This window comes from Littorina saxatilis, linkage group LG17 (genome assembly GCF_037325665.1).
Source record: "Littorina saxatilis isolate snail1 linkage group LG17, US_GU_Lsax_2.0, whole genome shotgun sequence".
NCBI lineage: Eukaryota > Metazoa > Mollusca > Gastropoda > Littorinimorpha > Littorinidae > Littorina > Littorina saxatilis.
This window is the reverse complement of record NC_090261.1, coordinates 21,216,309-21,237,690: the sequence shown is the minus strand read 5'-3', so window position 1 is coordinate 21,237,690 and position 21,382 is coordinate 21,216,309. Positions and strand designations below refer to the sequence as shown.

Here is a 21,382-nt window from a genome sequence, read left to right as displayed (position 1 = left end):
ATACAGCGAACCGACGAAGAGAGGTGCAGTAAGCGTGCTATGCAGCACAGCAAAAACACTACCGCGCTAAACAGGCTCGTCAGTTTCACTCCGTTATGCACAAGCGGCGCACTACGGTCATTGTGAAAAATGGCATTGCGTTCAGTTTCATTCTGTGAGTTCGACAGCTACTTGACTAAATGTTGTATTTTCGCCTTACGCGACTTGTTTTTAACTCCGAAAAGATTCTATCACTCCGGTTTACCAGTCAAAAGTTTGATGCTACAAATTTTCGTAGCCAGTAATCAGTCTCATATAACAGGTTCGTTCAAGAATGTAACCAAAACATTTGGTGAGAGGTGCTTCGTCACCGTTCCAATTATTCCCTTTTCAAATGTTTAGGTTCCTGACCGAGGAGGATGAGGATGAGAGGAGCGAACTGACAGCTTGAGATTTCATGAACACGGCTTCAACATGTGTAAGTAACACTCCTTGGTTTATGTAAGTCTCTTTCTGCCAAAAGAAAAAAATTGTTCTACAGAAATGTCAATGATGTTGAAGCTTGTTATGTTGTTAACTTGTTTATACTTTGAAGAAGACGACCAAATACCCCTGCGTGTTTATTTTCAGAGTAAAAGCAACTATATCAAATCATTCGTTACGTTGCAATACAAATTACAGGTCACTTTATGTTATTGTTTTTACGTGGTTATTTGGAAAGTGTTAATATTGACTGAAACAAATCAAAATCCTTTGAGCCTTTTCAAAATCGTTTAACCCGAACAGTGCGTGTATCCTGCATATCAGTCGAGTGTCTTTCGTGCATATTTGTTAACAGTTGTCTCTACTGAATTTTTGTGTGTGCTTTTTGAATCTGAAAATCATGCAAAAAAATCGCCAAAGCAAAACCGAAGAAGAAAAACCAGACATAAATTTACCCAAAAAAGACAAGACGCATACAGGCAACCCATTCCCAGTAGATAATTCTTGTTTTGACTCACAGACTTTCAGGCCTGAACTATAACTATGATATCTGTGTTTCATGTATTAACAGTGAAGGCAAGCCAGGCTGACTCAGACCCTGATGAAGAGGTTCGATCATTCAAGTTCCCAACATTGGCCAGGCAGATCCACAAAGTGCTGAGACAATACCGGGCTGATGGACAGATCCTCAAGGTAGGTCAAACTCATTGGAAAAAACACGCCATTTGCTACCAGATGGACTTGTTGGTGCGAATCTACAACTTGGTAATAACATCACTTTTTGGTAACATTGTACGTAGCAGATGCGAAGAGCTTGATCATACTGGGCAAAGAAAAATACCCAACATTTTCAGGTAGCATAACTATGCAAGCAGCCGCGTTCCACTTTGCCGAGAAACGCGGGAGAAGGTCATTCTGATAATCATCTGTCCGCGGCTATTGCCAGTTTCTCTCTGATAGAATGAGACCCGAAGGGAAGTAACTCATTTTTGACCTGAGTTCAGGATGGGGAGAAGGTATGCACGAAAGAGAAGCAAGTAATCCACTTGCAACGATTTTGGTTAAAAGTGAGAGTTGAGTTATAACGAATACACGTGCAATTCCCACACATTTAAATATTCATTATTCACTGTAGGCTGATTGTCAATCTGCCTTGAATTTTGAGCTCTTTTGACAATACTGTACAAGTTGACAAAAGGTGGAATTTCAGGTGTATTGTGATCGTCATTTTGCCTCCTGGATTTCAATCAATAATTATTACTGAAACTAACTAAAATGTTATGTCAAAAATCAAACAGCTTCCCCAATTTACTATTTTTCACTCTGCTTCATTTTGTTTTAGCTTTGTGGTCTGTTGTGTTTTTTTCTCTTTCCCAGGAACTGATTCAGAATGCTGAGGATGCTCAAGCCAGTTGTGTGCATATTGTGATCGACAAACATATCTTCAACCAAAATGCAGACCCCGCTGCACTGGATCATGATCCACACTTGAATTTCTTTAAGGTTGTACATTGGTTCTTTAAAAAATTAAATACAGTGTTGTTTTCAGAGGAAAATAGGTCATTATGACCAAGAATGAAAATATGTATAGGTCCAAATGTCATGGCTACAAAAATATGTCCAGTAAGAAGACCTACTGCGTGTCAAAATATCGTATGGGCTACCGGCCAAAGGTCAGGACAATGTGTCAGATCAAATAAGTATGGGTCAGTGATAGCTCTGAGAACAACGCTAGGAATGCTAAAAATATCACGCTTAAAGGTCGAATTATTTTTTTCCTGTTGTGTTTAATTTGAAACAGATTTTTTCCTGCATGGCAAATGAAAGTCATAATATGTGGCGACTAATACAGGCAGGTCAGCATGGACTGTACAGGGTTTGCGTTAACTGGAAATGTCTGATTTATTACTGGAAAGGTCTGATATATTACTGGAAAATCTGAAAACACTGGAAATAAAATAACCAACAACCTACCGGCCCGGTTGGTGTTTTGAAGAACAGATGCTTTTCTCACAAATATAAACTAATCTCAGTCTTTCAGGCTTAGTTTGACTGGAAGGCATGAGGATGAACAAGTTTTGTGAGAACTAGGAATCGTACTTTGGAAAATGGCCAGCTTGATCACTGTAGCATAGCTAACTGAATTATGTGTTATATTCTGTGAAAAAAATGTACGCAGCGGTAGTACATTTTGTCAGTCAATTTTGAAATGATTATTATTTATCAAGTTTAGCAATTTTGTGTGTGTGTGTTTCAGGGACCGGCATTGTGCGCATACAATGATGCTGAGTTCACAAAAGACGACTGGGAAGGAATACTCATGCTGCAAGAGAGCATCAAGGAAAAAGATCCATTCAAAGTCGGTCGATTTGGTCTCGGATTCAAGTCCGTCTTCCATCTCACAGGTATCTACCTCTACTTTGATTAATTTTACTTTTGCTTCTTTTTACTTTTGCTCACGCAAATGGAGCCAAATAAATTGGTAAAGCCTGTCTCAAGAACGTCCAGTCCACCGAAAATGTTGAACCTATCCCGTGAGTTACTTAGCATAAGGGAGGTAACTTACAACTCACTCGCACACGTTCGCCATGAATCTGTCTTTGAAACACGTTACCCCTGGAACAAAACTCCATTGCGTTTTACAAGTACGTGATCAAAAGAAGATGCAGTTTTCTGCAAGCTTCAGTTCAAGAAGATATGCATCCCCTGTTTCACCGACGTCTGTTCTCAAGTACTTAGGAAATAGACCTGAACCGTTCTCAATTCGTTCAGTGATCGGAGTGTTGGAAATGGGGTAGCTAGCGTTCACTACCTCGAAAATGATATCAACATTCGCCTAAACGGCTCATATTGCATTTTTCATTTTCTCGACATGTCTGTTATCACCTGTTAACAGTAGGCATATTTAGGAATAACTCATAATATCAATAACTATGCTCGTAAAATATGAAATCTATCGCATGAACGATGGTGTGATATGCGACTTTGACTTTTCAGATCGTCTTGTGATACTCAGCGGAAATCGCATACTGTACATGGACCCTCTGAAGGGAGATACCAACAACTGCATATATCGGAAGGTGGACAGAGTAGGAGACAGAGAACTGGAGGCTATCCTGCATTGCTTAGACGGCGTGTGTGGCGTTTCAAGAGAGACCTTCAGAGCTGAGCATGGCAGATTCGCGGGCACTTTGTTCTGGTTTCCATTGCGACAGACAGCAAGCGCACTTAGCACCAGTGTGTACACTGCGCCGGACAGCGTGGACAGTTTGGTGGACTCGTTTAGAGCAGAGGCGCCCTCCCTTCTTCTCTTCTTGAACTATATTCAGCGTGTCACCATCTCATTCCTAGACGATGCACGTGTACCACAAGAACTGTTCTCAGTGGGCGTCACTCCCGCTTGCTGGCAGTCCGTCAGAGCCAAGAAACATCACTTTGTCCAAACTATCAGGTCGGCTCAAACAGCATTGCCCTTGGACGGTGTGTGGTGCATAACTGAGCTCGAAATAGAAACGTGTGATACTCTCGCGCATTCACCAGTCGTTCAGCCGTGGTTGGTGGTCATCTATTACGCAGGACAGAACGATGCAAGTCATGAGCTAGCATGGCTTAGTGAGGACCTGGAGCTGAGCTACCGGCCTTACGTTGGTGTTGCCATTCCTGTGACAAACCAGATCCCTTTCCAGAGTCAGATTTTCTGCTTTCTGCCGTTGCCCCTGGATACACGATCGCCGACAGGCCTTCCCGTGCACGTGCACGGTTACTTTGCTATCAGCGAGAACCGACGTCACCTGGAATGGCCTGATGCCGACCAACTCAGGAATCATGCTAGGCTCAAGGCTCCCCTCCGCTGGAACTGTTTGCTGGTGGAGGAATTGCTGCCTGTGGTCTATCGTCAGGCTTTGTTGAGGTAAGTTACGCTTAATTCGTGTGTGTGTGTGTGTGTGTGTGTGTGTGTGTGTGTGTGTGTGTGTGTGTGTGTGTGTGTGTGTGTGTGTGTGTACGTGTGTGTGTGTGTGCGTGTGTGTGTGTGCTTGAGGTCATGCCAAGAGCATTAGTGAATGAATTCGAAAGTCTTAGCCTGAATCAGAGTGTTTCTGTATTTTCAAACAATGCTGCTGTTGCAGCCTCCAAGAGAGAACCAGCCCGCAGAACCCTAGCCTGTTCTACAATGCATGGCCAGACACCACCCTGGTCCAGGACAGGTGGAGTTCTCTTCTGGAACCTCTGTACGAGGCTCTGACGAGGAAGCCCTGTTTCTTCAGCCACACTACAGGTAGGTGGGTACTGCTTTCTGAAAGCACGCTGCAGCAGTTCAACGTGGAGGTCTCGGAGCAAGTCCAGAATGCCGTGGTCAAAGTCTACACTCTCACACAACAGCATCTTGTTCAGCTTCCTGGCCATGTGCTTCAAGCCCTTCAGCACTTCAGACTCTTGAGCAACGTGGAGGTGATCAATACCACTCGCGTAAAACAGCTGACTGCTGCTTGCCTTCATAGCCTCAGTAACACTGACAAACTGCACTTATTGACATACTTTTGTTTTTGTAACGATGCAGAAAGCATTTTGCTGAGCCAGCAGCTCCTTCCTCTGGCAGATGGAAGTTTCGGTACGTTTAGGGAAAAGTCAAGTTCACCAGTGTACTTGTGCCAGCCCGATCTTTTGCAGCTGTTTCCTAACTTGCAGTCTGAGTTCTGTGACTGCAAACTTCCAAGACACCTAACAGAAGGTCTCCGCCGTTTAGCAAGATCAGGTATAAACACATTTACATTTTTACATAAGAAAACAAATGATAAGATATGTATGATCAGCACCTTTTCTGTACGTGTTTGACATGCTGTAACGCCTAAACAATGGAAAAAGTGTGCCCAAATACTAAATTCGGATTTAAATTGAAAAGCCCACACCATCAACAGCGTCTTCAAAGCTTGACAGTCGTTCTAGAATCCGGTAACAGTCACCCTTGGCCTTATAAGTGCTTCTTGTGTAATTACTATTGGATAATTTGTCTTCATTTTGGTGATATTGTCAAGATCTTAGCTTTCTTTTGATGCCATCGTCCTCCTGAGTAGCTAGATTTAACACGGTCTGATTAATGTCTGGCGTTTTGTTTGATTATTATCTTCATCTGTATAATGTGAAAGCTAAAATGTGGATTATAACAATTCGATGGTTACTCTGCTTGCTTGTGTACTGGGGCACACAGGCGTGATTTTGACATATTTGAACATAATAATAATAGTACGAGAATTTATAACGAGCACGTATCTCACCACAAGGCGACTCATGGTTGAACTTTTACAAAATGTGAATAATCATATTTTGAAAACAATGAAATACTATCAACAGGTGCGATTTCTTTAATCTTTATCTGTAAAAAAAGAAAGTGAACTGTATTAGGTCAGACAAATTGGCAATTGCATATAAGCATATTATTAAGCATTTTTATGTAACATTCTGAGCAGAGAGTAGATGACAATTTAACAATTTGTATGAAATAAATAATTGAAATAATCAGAGTCATATCTAAAACACTTTCCTTCTACCAGGTGTCTTGTCTCTGCACATTTTGGAAGGAAACGACCCTCGCATACCAAACCTGATTCGAAGAAACATTGAGGCACAGAGCAGTCCCAGGTTATCGTCTCTTTGTTCTACTGATGCTTGGCTGAAAATAGTATGGGGGTTTCTCAGCTCCACTGAACCATGGTCTCTTGACCTCAGCGCTTTCTATGACACCGCTCTGCTGCCAAAGTGTGAATCGGGTGGACCACATCTTTCAGTGCAGCAAAACACTTTCCAGCTCCTACCGCTGAATGGTGTCTATGTCTGTAGATCTATTCAGGGCGTACCAAAGCTGTCTGTGGGTCTAGCTGCATCTGTGCAGAAACTCGGTGTAACCGTCCTAGAGGAGCTTCCCGATTATCTCAAAGCTCACAGAAAAATGCTCGGAGAACTGGTTCAGCATCCAACTAACAATGGACTCTTGAAAGCCCTTGAGTTAGTGAATAAGGGAAGCTGCCACAGACAGGCAGTGGAAGCATTCAATGTAACCGCCACACCGGCAGAGAAACTGGCCATTGTAGAACTAATTGCAAATGCCAGTGACCTGAAACAAGCAGTCCCTTTGCTCAGATCACTCAAGATCTTCACAAGTCTGGAGGGAGAGCCCGTCAGTCTTGATCAGATACGTCACATTTGTCCAGAAAATGTGCCCCGCATTGCCTTGCCATGGCAACTTTTGTCCTGTTCTGGACTCCACCGTCAGGCTGCTCTTAGGCTCGGAGCCATTGATACGACCTTGGAGTTTATTGTAGAAGGCATGCTGACAAAATTTCAAACAAAGGGTCACCAGTACTCAACTCATGATGTTCAAATCTTCATGCAATTCTTTCTTAACAACCCAGTCCTTTCATTAGATCGTCGCCTCCTGGATTTGGGGATGAGGGTGGTATTTGTTCCAACCGGTACTGGTCATGTAAAGTTGGCAAAGAACGTCTACGATCCATCTTCCAATATATTGCGTGAGTTGTTTCACCTTGAACATGCTGCCAAGTTTCCAAGTGGAGAGTTTGCTGAAAAAAACATGTTGAAGAAACTGAAATTACTCGGTCTACGAGCCCAAACTGAAGTAAAAGATGCTGACATCGTCTGTGCAGCAGAATGCACGTCTAAGCTTTGGGCTAGTCAAAATAAGGCAGCAGCACTCCGTAAGGCAAATGGTCTGTGGCAATACCTCCAGAAAAATGGATCCGATGTCAGTGATGCTGCTTTGACAAAAATCTCCAGCATTCAGTGCTTGCCTTGCCTGCAGGAAGATGGCAGACCTGCAGACTACCCCGCAACAATGCCCTTAAAGACGAATCCAGCCATTGTGAAACCTGCAAAGATGTACAAGCACAGTCTTCTGCAGTATACAGGGTCCGTTGCGGCAGTCTTGAAGTGTGATGTTGCTGAAAGGACTGCTGAACACCTGCAGGTTAAGAGCCAGTTGAAACTCAAATCAGTCTTGCAACATCTTCATAATGTCACTGTGCATTTTAGGGACCAAGAAGTCCTTCAGTACAGATCGCTCTTGCTTGCAATTTTCAAACGCCTGAACAAATATGCATCATATCCTATGGCTATCCAGACTTTGAAAGAGGAGCGATGCATTTTGCTGGAGTCGGGTGAAGGATTGTTATGCCCTAGATCCTTCTGGATACAGCGAAAACCAGATGACCTTGACTTAAAACCATACAAGTATCCTTTGCTCAAGGAAATGACGGAAATGAGAGAACTTCTGATGAACTGTGGTAGTTCTTTGGAGCAGACCACTTCCTTTTTACAATCTGTGCTCAAAGAAATTGAATGGTCACATAACCAGTGTGATTCCAGACATCCACTGTTTGAAAGAGACATGCTTTTGACCAAGAACATTATCGATGTTCTGAAGAGAAGCAAAGAGGCAAGGGATGGTAATACCATTCTACCAATAGTCCATCATCAAGCAAGTGTCATGAGGTTCAAGCCTGCAAAAGACTGCACAGTCAAGCCCACGTCATACCAGCACACGGTGGGGCCTAGTGCTGCAAAGCAGATGTCTTTCGTACATCCGGAAATTTCTGGTGATACAGCTGTAGCTCTTGGTGCGATGCTCATGAAGAATCGTGCACTGACTGGCTTACAAGGTTTCACGTACTTTCAGGGTGAAGATTTGACAAAACGTCTGCATGGGTTGCTGAAGCATTCCTACACGGACGGACTTTCAATACCCAAAGAGCTGATTCAGAATGCTGATGACGCAGGAGCTACAGAGGTTCGTTTCCTTCTCGATGAGCGTCAAAATATTGGTTCACGAAAAAATCTGTTCTCCGAAACTATGGCCTCCTTACAGGGTCCTGCTGTCTGGGCATACAACAATGCTATGTTTTCAGATCAAGACTTTGAGAATATCGTCAAACTGGCCGGAGAGACAAAGATAGAGGATGTGTCGAAAGTTGGAAAGTTTGGTTTGGGTTTTAATTCCGTCTACAACTTGACAGATGTCCCCTGGTTTTTGAGCAGAAATACCATGGCCTTGTTCGATCCTCAACGCAAATACATTGGAGACGCTTCACCTGGAGTAAGAATAGATTTTTCCCAGCCCCTGAATCAAGATCTATTATCAAACATGGATGAGCAGTTTCAACCATTCCAGAATGTCTTTGGCTGCATCTTAAAGAGTGACAAACAGGTTTTGTACAATGGAACACTGTTCAGGTTTCCCCTGCGGACAGAGGAACAGGCATTACAGAGTAAGATTAAACAGGAAAGCTACTCTGAGACGAAACGGCGCACTTTTTTAAAGCTGCTACTTGAGAGAGCAGGCAATCTTCTCATGTTTACCCAGACAGTGAAGAAAGTCCTGGTCTATTATCTGTCAGGTCAGTGTAGCGATCCAAGGGAAATGCAGCTTCTGCTTACAGTGAGCAAAACTTCCAGGCCACTTGTATTAGTGCCACAGGTCAGTCTGAACAATTCAACAATTCTGCAATTCCTAAAACATCACTGGTCTCAGAAAAGCAGGATCATCAAAATCCAAGAGGACATTCAGATTGACTTGAAAGTTACCAAAGAAGCGAGAAATGTGTGCGGAGTTGAAGAAGTTGACTGCAGCACGAAGTGGCGTCTGGCCTGGGCTTCAGGCAGTGAAAAAGCAGCGGACTTGGCTCTAAGCCACAAGCACGAAGGACTCATTCCACTGGCAACTGTAGCAACACGTCTGGATTTGAGCGGACTCCAGACTCTTCATGACAGTCCTCCTGGTTTCTACACCAGCAGCCATTTGTTTTGCTTCCTGCCTCTACCGGAGGAGACAGTCAAAGTGTCTTCGCCTGTACACGTCAACGGCACGTTTGCTCTGAATCCAAGCAGACGCAGCCTGCCCACCAAAACAGATGATGACGTCAGCACCCGCACTGGAGTAGCCTTTGAGGCAGAGTTTAACTCAGCGCTTTTTGAAGATGCTGTTTGTAATGCTTACCTCTTCCTGCTTGAACTGGTTAAGTCAGAAGCAGCAATGGACGTAGACTTCAAGCGGTTCTTCAATCTGTGGCCGAGAAGCGGGGACCCGTCCTTGATGAGCAGCTTCTACAAGTCATTGGTGTATACTGACAACGCAGTCCTACCTCTGCCACAGACTGGTCTATGGGTGAGCGTGAAAAAAGCTCGTTTTCTTCAGCCTAGCTTCCGAGAGTGTGACTGTGGAACAATAGCCTTCGATGCTTTGCAGCAGATTTACAAGGGATCACTGAATCTTGTTGACATCCCAACTGACATCTGCAGGTTGATGGAAAGACTTTGTCCTGAAAAGGAATTTCAATCTAGACTCCTCACAGAGCATGTATTCTTTACTGTCGCTTTCTTCCCCAACCTTCAAAATGAGTTTTGGCATCCTGAACACAGAGATAGACTTGTCTTGCACGCCCTAATGAAAGAGGACCAGCAACTAAATGAACTGATAAAAAAACACCCATGTATCCCCTGCAAAGGAACATCTCTGCTGAGAAAACCCAGTGAGCTGATCCATCCCAACAGGAAGGTAGCAGCGCTATTTGCTCTCAGTGACGGACGATTTCCCCAGGACACAGGGGGACGGACTGATTCCATTCAGAACATCAGTTTTTCCTCACAAAACGCGTTGGAGCAACTGAAAAAACTTGGCATGATCACTGACGAGTTACCACATGAAATGGTGAAGGAGAGGGCAAGATATGTGGAAAACCTTGCTTTAGAAAACAACCAGATAGAAACAAATATACTGGCATCAAAATTGATTCAATATCTGGCATCTGTGTCCGTAATTTCTAAAACGACTCGTACAGTCTTTGACACCTACCCAAAGAATGTGCAGGAAGAACTCTCCGAAATAGCATTCCTTCCTGTGTGGAGAAAACCAGCAGACTGGACATTTCCTTGGTTTGGGGACAACATCCAGGTGAACCCATTCACCGCAGCACCAGTTGAGCTCTACTCTGACAGCCTGGTTTACCTTGCGGGCTGCAAGGTTAAACTCTTGGACACAAATTTCCTGCCTAAGCCTACCTCCTCTTCCTTAAAGAACGTTCTACAGTCTCTCGGGGTTGTTATGTCATCGAACACAAGTGACGGGTTTATTCACATGGTGGCTGATCAGCTCATGACCATCGCTGAATTGCACATTCTTGAACCTGCAAAACACAAAGGTCTTGCTCAAACAATTGCCAGTCGTGTTTACTGCTACTTCTCTGATTGTTTGAGGATACAAGAAAACTTTGCCTCTGTGCAGACACAATCACATGCTCAGAACACAAGGATGGTTAGACTGCTGCGCTCTCTGTTCACTGTTCCAGATACATCGAAGACTGCAGCACCATGTGACACAGAAAATCAAGAACAACAATACTGCAACACAAGAATTGTTTGGACTGGAGCTGAGTTTGCACTCCCAGCCCAGGTGGCATTTATGAATACCTTTGATTGTTCACCATACCTGTTCCAGCTAGAACAGAGTATGCATCAATACAAGCAATTCTTTGTCGCAGTGGGAGTGAACGCGAAAGCAGAAGCCACACAGGTTCTCGATGCCTTGCACAAAATCAGAAGAGCCAACGATGGTATGAAGTTGTCTGATGCTTCAATTGGCTTGGTATCCAGGCTAGCGCAACTGCTTAGGGAGATAATGAAAACAGGTCAACAATACACCGTTAAGACATCTGAGATCTATCTTCCTGACAGCCATGGGATACTGAAGCTTGCATCATCTCTCTGTGTCGATGACTGTGACTCACTGTCAGTATCAAAAGGAATGAACTTTGTGCATGACACAATCCCTGTGGACACAGCACGGAGCCTGGGTGTAAACAGCAAGAGAAGGTCAGATTATCTGTCGATTTCAAGGCCGTTTGGTCAAAGAGAGAAGCTAACAAATCGAATAAAGCGGCTTCTGGAAGGCTACACATTTGATTCCTCACTTTTCAAAGAGCTACTACAAAATGCAGATGATGCTGGTGCCACAGAACTGAAACTCATCAAAGACTTTCGACAACTCGGAACCAATACCATAGTTGACAAAATGGAGGTATTGCAAGGCCCAGCGCTGTGCGTTTACAACAACAAATCGTTCACAGAAAAAGACATGCAAGGTATCGAAAACCTCGGCGAGGGCAGCAAACAAGAGGATGCGCTCAAGATTGGACAGTATGGGGTTGGTTTCAACGCCGTTTACCACATCACTGATACCCCGTCTTTTTGGACTTCAGTTGACGAAGAGAGAAATGTCATTTGCGTTTTTGATCCAAACTGTCAGTATGTTCCAAATGCGGGTATCGTTCAACCTGGCGTACAGTTCGATGACATTGACCGAATTAAGACGGCCTACCCTGATATGTTTTCAGGTTTTTTGAGCACTGCTGTCGATATGACACAGCCAGGGACATTGTTCAGATTTCCGCTCCGAACAGAACAAATGGCACAAAAATCAAGGATAAAGAACGAAGCAGTGACTTGCAATAGAATCAATGAACTCCTGCGAGAATTCAAGCAGGAGATGAGCATGTGTTTGCTTTTCCTCAACAACCTCAAGAAGATTGGCATTTACTCTGTCAACAGTGATGGAACATTGCGACAGGAATATGAAGTAAGGATGGATGTAATGGACAGTGGGAGTTCGGTTAATCTTCTCCATTTCCAAAGGTCACTGAGCCAGGCGTCAAAACACGTTTCAGCTCTGTCACTGGACCCACAGAAGATTTCAGCGTTTGAGGCAGTGGTGTTTGCAAGGCTTAAAGATTCTGAAAGTGCCTCTGAAGAGTGGCTAACTGTACACAGAGTTGGTTTTCAGGATGCTACCAGACTGTCCAAAACCCTGCTGAATCAGTGGGGCCAGAAAAGCCTCAGACTGCTGCCCCGTGGTGCTGTGGCCGTCAAGCTAAACGAATCTTCTCAACAGCATCAGATCCCTCGCTCTATCTCGCGTACTTCACAGCACAAAGCATTTTGTGTCTTGCCACTGCCTGTGAACACTAACCTACCCATGCATGTGAATGGAAACTTTGCCCTGGATCACGAAACTCGCAGGAGCTTGTGGGCAGAAGAAGACAACAGGAATGATGTAAGGTTTGAATGGAATACTGCCATTGTAAACCATGTGATTGTCCCAGCCTACATCACTGCACTGCAGAGAGCCAAGGATGTAATGTTCCCAGGAACAGGACAAGTGAACGAGAAAGAACAGGCCAAGAAGCTGCAAAAATATCATAGTCTGTTTCCACAGTTCAACGCAGCGTCAGAGGACTTCTGGGTAAGGATGATGCAAGAAATCTACAAGGTTATTGCTGAAAAGGAGTTGCCTCTCTTTCCTGTATCTTGCACAGGGCATTCAAGCTTGGAGTGGGTACCAGCAGTCAGTACTCAAGGGTTTCCGGGATATTTCAGCAATCTTTCCGCACAGTTGCGTCGTGACTATGTCGCACTAGTTGTGTTGTCTCAAGGACGCTCTTATTCCTCCACAGGCGAAGGCGTTCACAAGGCTTCAATCGAAGCTGAAGAGTTGCAAACATTGCTGAAGACTTTGAACATGAAAATCCTGGAAGCACCCTTTGACATTTACAACAACTTCAGGGGAAGCGGGGTGAAAGCAGTCCAGCAGGTTACAACAGATGCTGTTTTGGAATTCTTGAGATCAGCCGGCCAGAGGATTAGAAATGGGTGCAATGTCAAAGACCTGCCACAAGTTATCACTGACACACCTATGCAATCAGCAACGAATCTTCAAAAACTCCTGAACTTTGTTTGCAAAGATGAGCGTTTTCTGTCCAACTTGGGCGGTTTGCCTCTTTGTCTGCGACAGTCAGGATTGCTGTGCATGTTTCCTTATGCAGAAGTTGAGGAAAAACCTATTGCCTCAAGATTCTGTACCCTTCTGCCTGGCTCTGCAGAGGAGTTCCTGCATGTAAACATTCTGAAGTACTTCCCAGTTGACAGGGCTGCAGCTGTTGTTCAAGAGCTAAGTATTTCTCTGTTTGCCAGAATGCTGCCACACACTTTGAAAGACACTCAGTATAGATGTGGGAAGCCCTGTGTCTTTGATCAGCAGAACGTTCCACAAGTCTGGCTTCAGCAAGTTTGGGCTTTCATCAGGGAACAGCTTGAGAGAAATATCATTTCAGGGAGAGGCGTGCAAAGTTCTGAAAAATACCTCAGAGAGCTGTTTGACTGGAATCTCATTCCAGTAAAGATAAGGCATGGAGTCAACGAGGAACTGTTTCTGTATCCATTGAAGCTCATGCACAGTGTCCTTTATTTGTCGCCAGTTACTCACCAGACAAACTCTCAGCTATGGACAGTTCTAAGGACCTTGCCTCTGCCGAATCTGATCAATGAAATTCTATGGCCAAGTAGTGTTCTGCAGCAGCTTGTGGCTTCCATCGACCACCCCAAGGCATTGCTGCAAGCATTAGTTTGTTGCCCGGCTAGTCTGACATTATCCCAAAAAGATGCTAGGGTAGTACTTGACTATTTTAGTAACAATCTCTCAACCCTGGACAATGCCTGCACAGATAAAGCACAACTGTCCGAAGAGCTGAGAAAGTTGAGACTTTACCCAACAGTTGATGGAAGGCTTGTATCAATCGACACGTCTACTCCTACACTGTGTTTGTCTGCAGGCATCCCCCATGATGGACTCATGGAATGGTCACAAGCACGTCGCAGTCCGTTGTGCCTCTTGCGTTGGTATCTTTTGCCGGCCAGTCTGGTCGAATATCTTGGCCTAAAATGTCTGAGCGATGTGGAGTTTTACTCACACTACCTCTTGCCAAGTTTGAAAGCGCTTCCACGTAGAGACATTCTGAAACACGTGACATTTTTAAGAAACAGCTTCTTTTCCAGGAACACTTTCCTCTTCGGTTCAGCAGAAGAGAAACATCTCAGTGACCAGCTGAAAGTGACAGAGTTCATTGAAGTTGACGAGGCGCTTCATCTGGCTAAGGAGTTCTACACACCATTCGAACCCATCTTCAAAGCTATGCTTTACCTGCGTCAGTTTCCTCCCGAGCCTTATAGTGAATATCACTGGCAAGAGTTCATGAAAGCAGCTGGCATTATCCATGAAGTCACACCTGATTTGTTTGTTCAACTCGCCCAACAGTTAGAAGAGCTTAGTGAATCTGTCAACCCACAGAACTTGTTCGAACATTCCAAGGCTCTTGTTCGTCGCCTCTTTGAAAGTGAAAAACAAAAGCAGAGTGGACTTTTGTCTTTGGTCAAAGACATACGCTTCGTGTTTCCTTTTGATATTATGACAACTGAGGAAGGACAAAAGCTTGCACGCATTGAGCCACCTTTCTGTTCAGGGCGCCTGGTGTCATTCTCTGAGAGTTGTTTTCATGAACAGCTTCATCTTGTCTGGAGCAGCAGTTGTGTGCTGCATGCGGATTTTGATCCTCGAAGATTCTTCAGTACACCGCAGTTAAGTGTTGTCTTGAACCAGCTGCACATGCAAGAGAAAGCCCCAAAAGAAAAGGTCTTTTTGCATGCAAAGAAGGTGTGTTCAAGTCTGTCGAAGTCCAGCGCTTCTGAAACACTGCAAGAGAACATCGATCTTGTGTTGAGGGTGATGGTAAGGTTGTACAAGTACCTGAGCAACTTCGATGCCCGTGAGCTCCAAGAACTGAAACAGTTTTCCCTTATTTATGACACCGAGAACTGCCAAATGCTAAAGCCAGAGAATGTTGTACTTGGATCGCCCGTGTTTGAGCATATCAAAGGATATATTGTTCCTGCTCCAGCCATGTTCAAGCACTATTTTGCACTCTTCAAAAAACTTGGGGCTGCCGAGTGCTGCTCTGCAAAACTTTTCGCAACTCTGCTGCTGAAGATTAAGGCAAAGACGGAGGACCAGCCCGTACACGTAGAGGAAATGAAGATCGTTATCAAAGCAGTGAAAGGTTTGTTCCGATGCATTCGTGAAGGTTCTGAAGAGGAAACGAACTTTGGAGTGGAAACACTGTACTTGCCAACAAGGGAGAAAAGACTCCACGATTCCAGCCAACTTATCTTTCCAGACATTGCTTTGACTGGCAGTCTCAGGGAGTTACCAGATGGCACGCTGCTGAACCTCTTTATTGGTTTTAATGCCATGGAAATAACGGTTCCATTTCCAGCTGAAGAAATTGCCAGACTACCAGAAAAACACCAGCTGAAAATGCTGTCTGACGTTGTCAAACAAACGGTTCCAGATGACGTCATATCGATGGCTGCTGAGGGAACACACTCCAAGAAGATCTCTTCAAGCTTGTCAGACGTACGATTTAAGGACGCTGTGGTACGTCTCACCTATCACTGCCATAAACAGTACAACATAAAGTATGACGAGACGAAAGCATCGGAGTACGCACAGAAATTAGCTAACATTTCAGTGTTGCAAACTCAAACCTTGGTAACAATTCTAAAAGTACAAAACAAAATAGTTCATGGAAGTAAGAAACAGACGACGTCTTTTGCAGACAACTTGAGGGGGAACCCTTTGCAATCTGTTGTTTACCTCGACGTGGATGCCTGTACAAGCGAAGAAAATAATGAAGACGATTTTCTAAATACCGTCTGTGATGCTGTTGCATTTGTTCTGGACATACCCGTGGACATGCGTTTGTTGTACCAGTCTTTAAAATCCCCAGGGAGAGCTAATAAGCTGCTTGACAAGCACGGGATCAAACAATGTGACTACAGCATTGCAACAGGTCTGCATGCCATTGATGGACCAGGCGAGTTCATCCCACTCCGTGACCATGAGAATTTGGACAATAGTTTCACCGAGTTTTATGTCGGGGAGCATGTCGGATTCCTGGTAAGTGATCCTCTTCTTGACTCGAACTCCGACGAAGATGGAAGTAGTATTCCCGTCTACATCTACGCCGTTGTATTGGGCGAAGTTGGCGACGATCCAGCATTTATCCCTCTACTGGCCAAACACTACCACGTCAACTTAGGTCCCGACTGGGGAGAGGCAAAGGTTCCCGTGACAAAGTTGTACAAGTTCGACCGCAAAACTGCTACTCAAGATGAGCAAAACGCCCCAATCCATACAGATCGTGACAAGCCTCAAGATATGGATTCTATCCTCAGAGAAATCCTTCGCACAATGAGAGAAGCCTGGCAGGTTTGTGACAAGCAAGACCGTAGGCGAGTGGTCCATCGGCTGATCCTCACATGGCATCCACACAAGAACATTGGCAACGAATCATTTTGCACACAAGTTACGCAAGCTATCCTACACCAAGAGCAACAGGAAAGGAGGCTTACTGAGGATAGCGACGACGAGGCAGACGATGTAGATGGACAGTTCCGCAGGCAAGGGTTCTCTTTCTCCCCTTCGTTTTTCGCTCACACCTTCGCTCGGGCGCGCGAGCAACGTACCTGCTACGGTTACGGCAAAAGCAGTAGTGGTGTGCATCACGGAGCTCAGGCTCAGGGTTTCCGCTACACCCCATCTCAGCCCAATCCACAGCCGGGGGAAGGGCGACGGTGGCTGCGCACGGCTGAAGCTGACCTTGCCGCTGCACGTGCTGCTCAGGGAACCAGTGACAGAGGGCGTAACTGGGTCTGCTTCCAGTGCCACCAGGTGAGAGCAGGAACTGGTCGCCGTCATACGGCAGAAATTACTATCTGATTATCAGTTTTGGGTTGAAGTGATATTAAAGCTTTAACTTCTTCATTCAAGAGTTTCATGTCACCTATATTTTCCATGGCTTTTAGATTTTTGCCTCAGTTACTAAGTAACGCAGCAAAACAGGAATCATTGTCGCGGTAATTATTTGAATTCTGAAACATGCTATTATATTAGTTGTAGTACCAGCAGTATTGGTACATGCTGTAGTAATAGTAGTAGTATTAGTAGTAGTTATTGCAGTGGTAGTATGTTTCTGTTGTGTATCGTGTCCCACTTTTTCCTACCCTGTAAACCAGAGAGAGGTGAAAATACCAGGAATCAGTGCTATTTACACCTGAAGCAAATGCTGAGTATATATCAATGTCTTTACCGATAGGCCACACCCTTTTTTTTCAGCAAGACTTTTCTAGCCTTCCAGACTACCCTGTATGTTTTGTTTGACCTTATCATCAATAAATGTTATTATAATAATCAATTATTACTCAGGAGCGTTTAGCTGCTGCAAGCGGTAGGCTATGCTCGACTGACTGCCAAATGCACTCTTTTAGAAAGGTCCATTTTGCTTCCAAGAATTCGGTACTCATTCCTGTTGATCCCTGTTGTTCTCCTTGCTGCAGGCTGTTGAAAAGGCTCTGAAAGCGGTGTTGTACTGTCGAGACGCCAACAGCGATGGCCTGCAGTCCCACAGCCTGCCCCAGCTTGCCCGTCAGACCAGTGACGCCTCCCTTCTACAGCTTGCACAGAAACTGGAGTCACAGATAGGCCCGCATACCCGCATGCGCTACCCCGACGTTGTGGCGTCCCCCAAGGTCCCCGCTGACGTGTACCAAGACGATGACGTCTGTATGGCATTGGACGTCGCCGAGGATGTCGTGGAACATGTGCGACGTTTGATTCAGGTGATTTTTCGATGACGGTGATAAATTACAAAGGGTTTTCATGATACAGTCGTCGACGGTTGAGGCATTACTTCAGTTTAAAAGTTGAAGATGTATGATGAAGTCACTGGCTAGTCAAATATTCACCCTTTCCCAAACGTTTGGATTGATGAATTAGCTTGGATTCTTAGTCATAACTATTATCGCCAACCAGCCAGTCAACCAACCAATCTTAGAGTCCTTCAAGTACGTTTCTTCTTGATACAAATAGTTTGAATACTCAGCACACTCATACGTGTATGTTTTCTATTTTTATAAACAGAATATTGGTTGGCTTTGTGATAGACGGTTCCTAACTAATCTGATGGATTGTTTCAATGTGCTTTCAGAGATGAGACAACTCAACGAAGGAACCATCAGATATGCTCCTGAGCATCAGTGGAGAAACCTTCTTACTGAAGAGAACTCTAATAACCAAAATATTTTGTGTTTTTTTGGTCTGTGCGCAAATCGGTGGTACTGTTATCCACATCGTGTGTGTTTTTTTTCTTCAATCAGTACTGAATGTTTTTATGGATAATGATGTAGTGTTCCTGCCAAACATCTGTGACATTTTAATTATGAAATGTATTATTGGATTACATTCTTATTATTTTTTTGTCATTTTTCAAATAATGTAATCTTGTACATGTACTTATTTATTATTTAAATGTGTTTTTGTGTTCTCAATTTTCTTCTTATGTTTTATTGGAATTCTTTTTAATGAAAGTTCATTTTGCCCTGGATGATCATAGTTTTGATGAGTCGTGCCAGTCCCTTCTGAAGGGAGTTAATTATTGGGCTTGGCAAATAGAAGAATGTACAGAGAGTTCAGAGCTTATAAACAAGTTTCATCAATTGAAAGTTATTTTTCTGTGAATATGAAAGGTCGGTAATTGTGTCCTGGTAGCCACCTCCATGTAGCTAGCAACACTTGTTTCTGATTTCCAAGCTGTAATCGTATTATTTTATAGTTATATGCTGAATTGCAAACTTGAGTTTGTATTGCTGATTTTATTGTTGGAAATAAACTTAAGTTTGCTAGCTTGTTTTACTAGCTTGTTAAACTTTTACATCACAAATGAATATGTAGTTGTTTGTGTTATTGCATTGTTAGTGTGTGTCTATCGATAGTGTAATGATCTGACGTTTGTGATGGCTATTCATTTTGTTCTTACTATAGTTTTAAAGTTTGTGCACTATTGTGTGTACACCAACGTGTACATAATGCAAATTATATTGCATCTACTTAGTGCAAAGATTTAAAGCACTTACATGTATTCCTATTCAAACAAAGATGTTAATGTTGTGTGTGTGTGTGTGTGTGTGTGTGTGTGTGTGTGTGTGTGTGTGTGTGTGTGTGTGTTCGTGTGTGTGTGTGTGTACTGTTTTTTTTCGTCCTGGTTATTATTGCTGACTGACACATACATACTACATGTAAATTGAACGTGGGAAACTCTAAGCATTGTTGAACGTTTTTTCTTTGATCTTGTATGTGTGTGTATTCCGTGCTGACGTTAATTGGAAAAGTTTAGTTTCAATTTTGTTCTGCGGCTGCATGCAATTGATTTTTATAATTGGTACCAGTTTGCTTTTACTTATCAGTGTTGCTAATGCTGACTGTTATTCTGCTGTGACAGATTTTGTATCATGGAAGCAGATACGCGTTGTAAATATGTATTGTATAGATTTTGTAGTGGAGAATATAGTTCTTCATGTAGTACGTATATGTAACCTGTGACATTTGAATTATCCCAGTTTTTTTATGACACACATTTTTCATTGTCTATGATTGTTTATTGAAAAATGTACACGTTCTACTGACAGTAAGACTTTTCTTTTAAATGCTTTATTGTTTCTTTTTAGTTGTCTTGACTAAAAGCATAAAGTTTACTTTCCTTAACTGAGTTTTTCTGTTGTAATTTGTTATGTCAGTGTTCATGTGTGTCCATGTATGTTTACATATTGTAAATTGAAGAGAACAAGATAAGTTATGTTTTGTAAAGCTTTGATGAAGTTTTAGATGTTTATTCTGTAAGTGTATTGAATGTGTCAGAATAATCTCTTTGGTGAACTAGTGTGGTCTTAACCCATACACTTAACTGCCCTGTAATAAAGTAAAATTGAAGCTAAATTAGCAAGAGAAACAACAATGTTATTGAAACGATGTTTAAGCTTTGGACACGGGCACAACTCTGCACAGAACTTTGACTTAGTCTGGTGAATAATCTCCGGCTTTTACAGAATGATCACATCACAACAATTGGTTTTCATGGTACAATTCCCACTGACCACGATTTCATTAACGACGAAGACAGATTTGATGTCTGGTAAAAGTTATGCGCCAAAACGAACGACCTGCAAAATAATTGTCTTTGTAAGACAACTGTGAAAAGATGCCACAATGTTGGATGGAGAAAGAACCATATTGCCAGTGGACAAACCTCACCATGCTAAGCATATTTTATTTATGCCTTCACGGTTATTCTCATTATCAGACTATGTTTTATGTTTTGGATAAATTGTGAATGATTCTGTGATGTTTGTGCTGTATAAGATGCTTAACTATGTTTGAATTGTCTGAAACAAAGACACAATCATTTTTCATGCAACACTTGAATAGTCATTGGGAGAAAGACCAGCAGAGTTGTATCATGGGGTACAAGCCTCTCTGCTATGCATTTGTGCTTGCACATTCTCGGCGAAAAATACCATGTAAATATACTTTTTCGTGTAAATAATAATTATTGCACAATTATGATGTGATGCTTTCTTTGTTTAATGCAGGAATGTGTACTTTTGTGTGTTTTTGAGACCCTATCGTTTTCATATTGCTTTAATAATAGAATTTAAATATCGCCTTACAGATTGTATTTATGTTAGTGTATTCAACTCCAATAAAATCTCCTTTTTTGTAGCTTGATTATCATTTGTGCATATGATTATACGAATAGAACATATATGTAGACATTTTATTCAAAACATTTTATTCAGACACGTTTCTCGTTTCTTGTTCAAATGTTCAAAAATACTATTGTGTTGAAACATGTTAAAACTGGTGTTTGGGTAGATATCTGCTTGACAGAACAGAATAAGCAGCACATTTTGTGATTTAACAAATACTAAAGTCAGGATATGGATGTCGTGTTCTTTTCCATGTCCTAGAAGATTGTCACGTGGAAAAGACATTTCAGTCGTATGATTGAGTTTTCTGTACTTTTTGTAAATATGAATTGCTGTATTTAAATATAGTTATCACACTGATGAGCGTGTGAAGTATTTTAATACATTAGACAGTTTTGGCAAACTGAGGATAGTGTTTTCAGTTATGCAT

General features: G+C 43.0%; 1 protein-coding gene across 1 annotated transcript; it reads left to right on the top strand.

Annotated features, from left to right (window-relative positions):
• The first annotated feature begins 380 nt into the window (after positions 1-380).
• LOC138952725 (sacsin-like) lies at positions 381-19,134 on the top strand. Its single transcript, XM_070324436.1, has 11 exons — positions 381-457; positions 1,034-1,155; positions 1,840-1,965; positions 2,720-2,867; positions 3,460-4,372; positions 4,548-5,289; positions 5,379-5,412; positions 6,012-6,634; positions 7,277-17,083; positions 17,749-18,030; positions 18,399-19,134. The coding sequence occupies exons 1-11, from the start codon at positions 454-456 to the stop codon at positions 18,402-18,404; spliced, it is 12,807 nt and encodes a 4,268-aa protein (XP_070180537.1). The 5' UTR covers positions 381-453; the 3' UTR covers positions 18,405-19,134.
• The last annotated feature ends 2,248 nt before the right edge of the window (positions 19,135-21,382 follow it).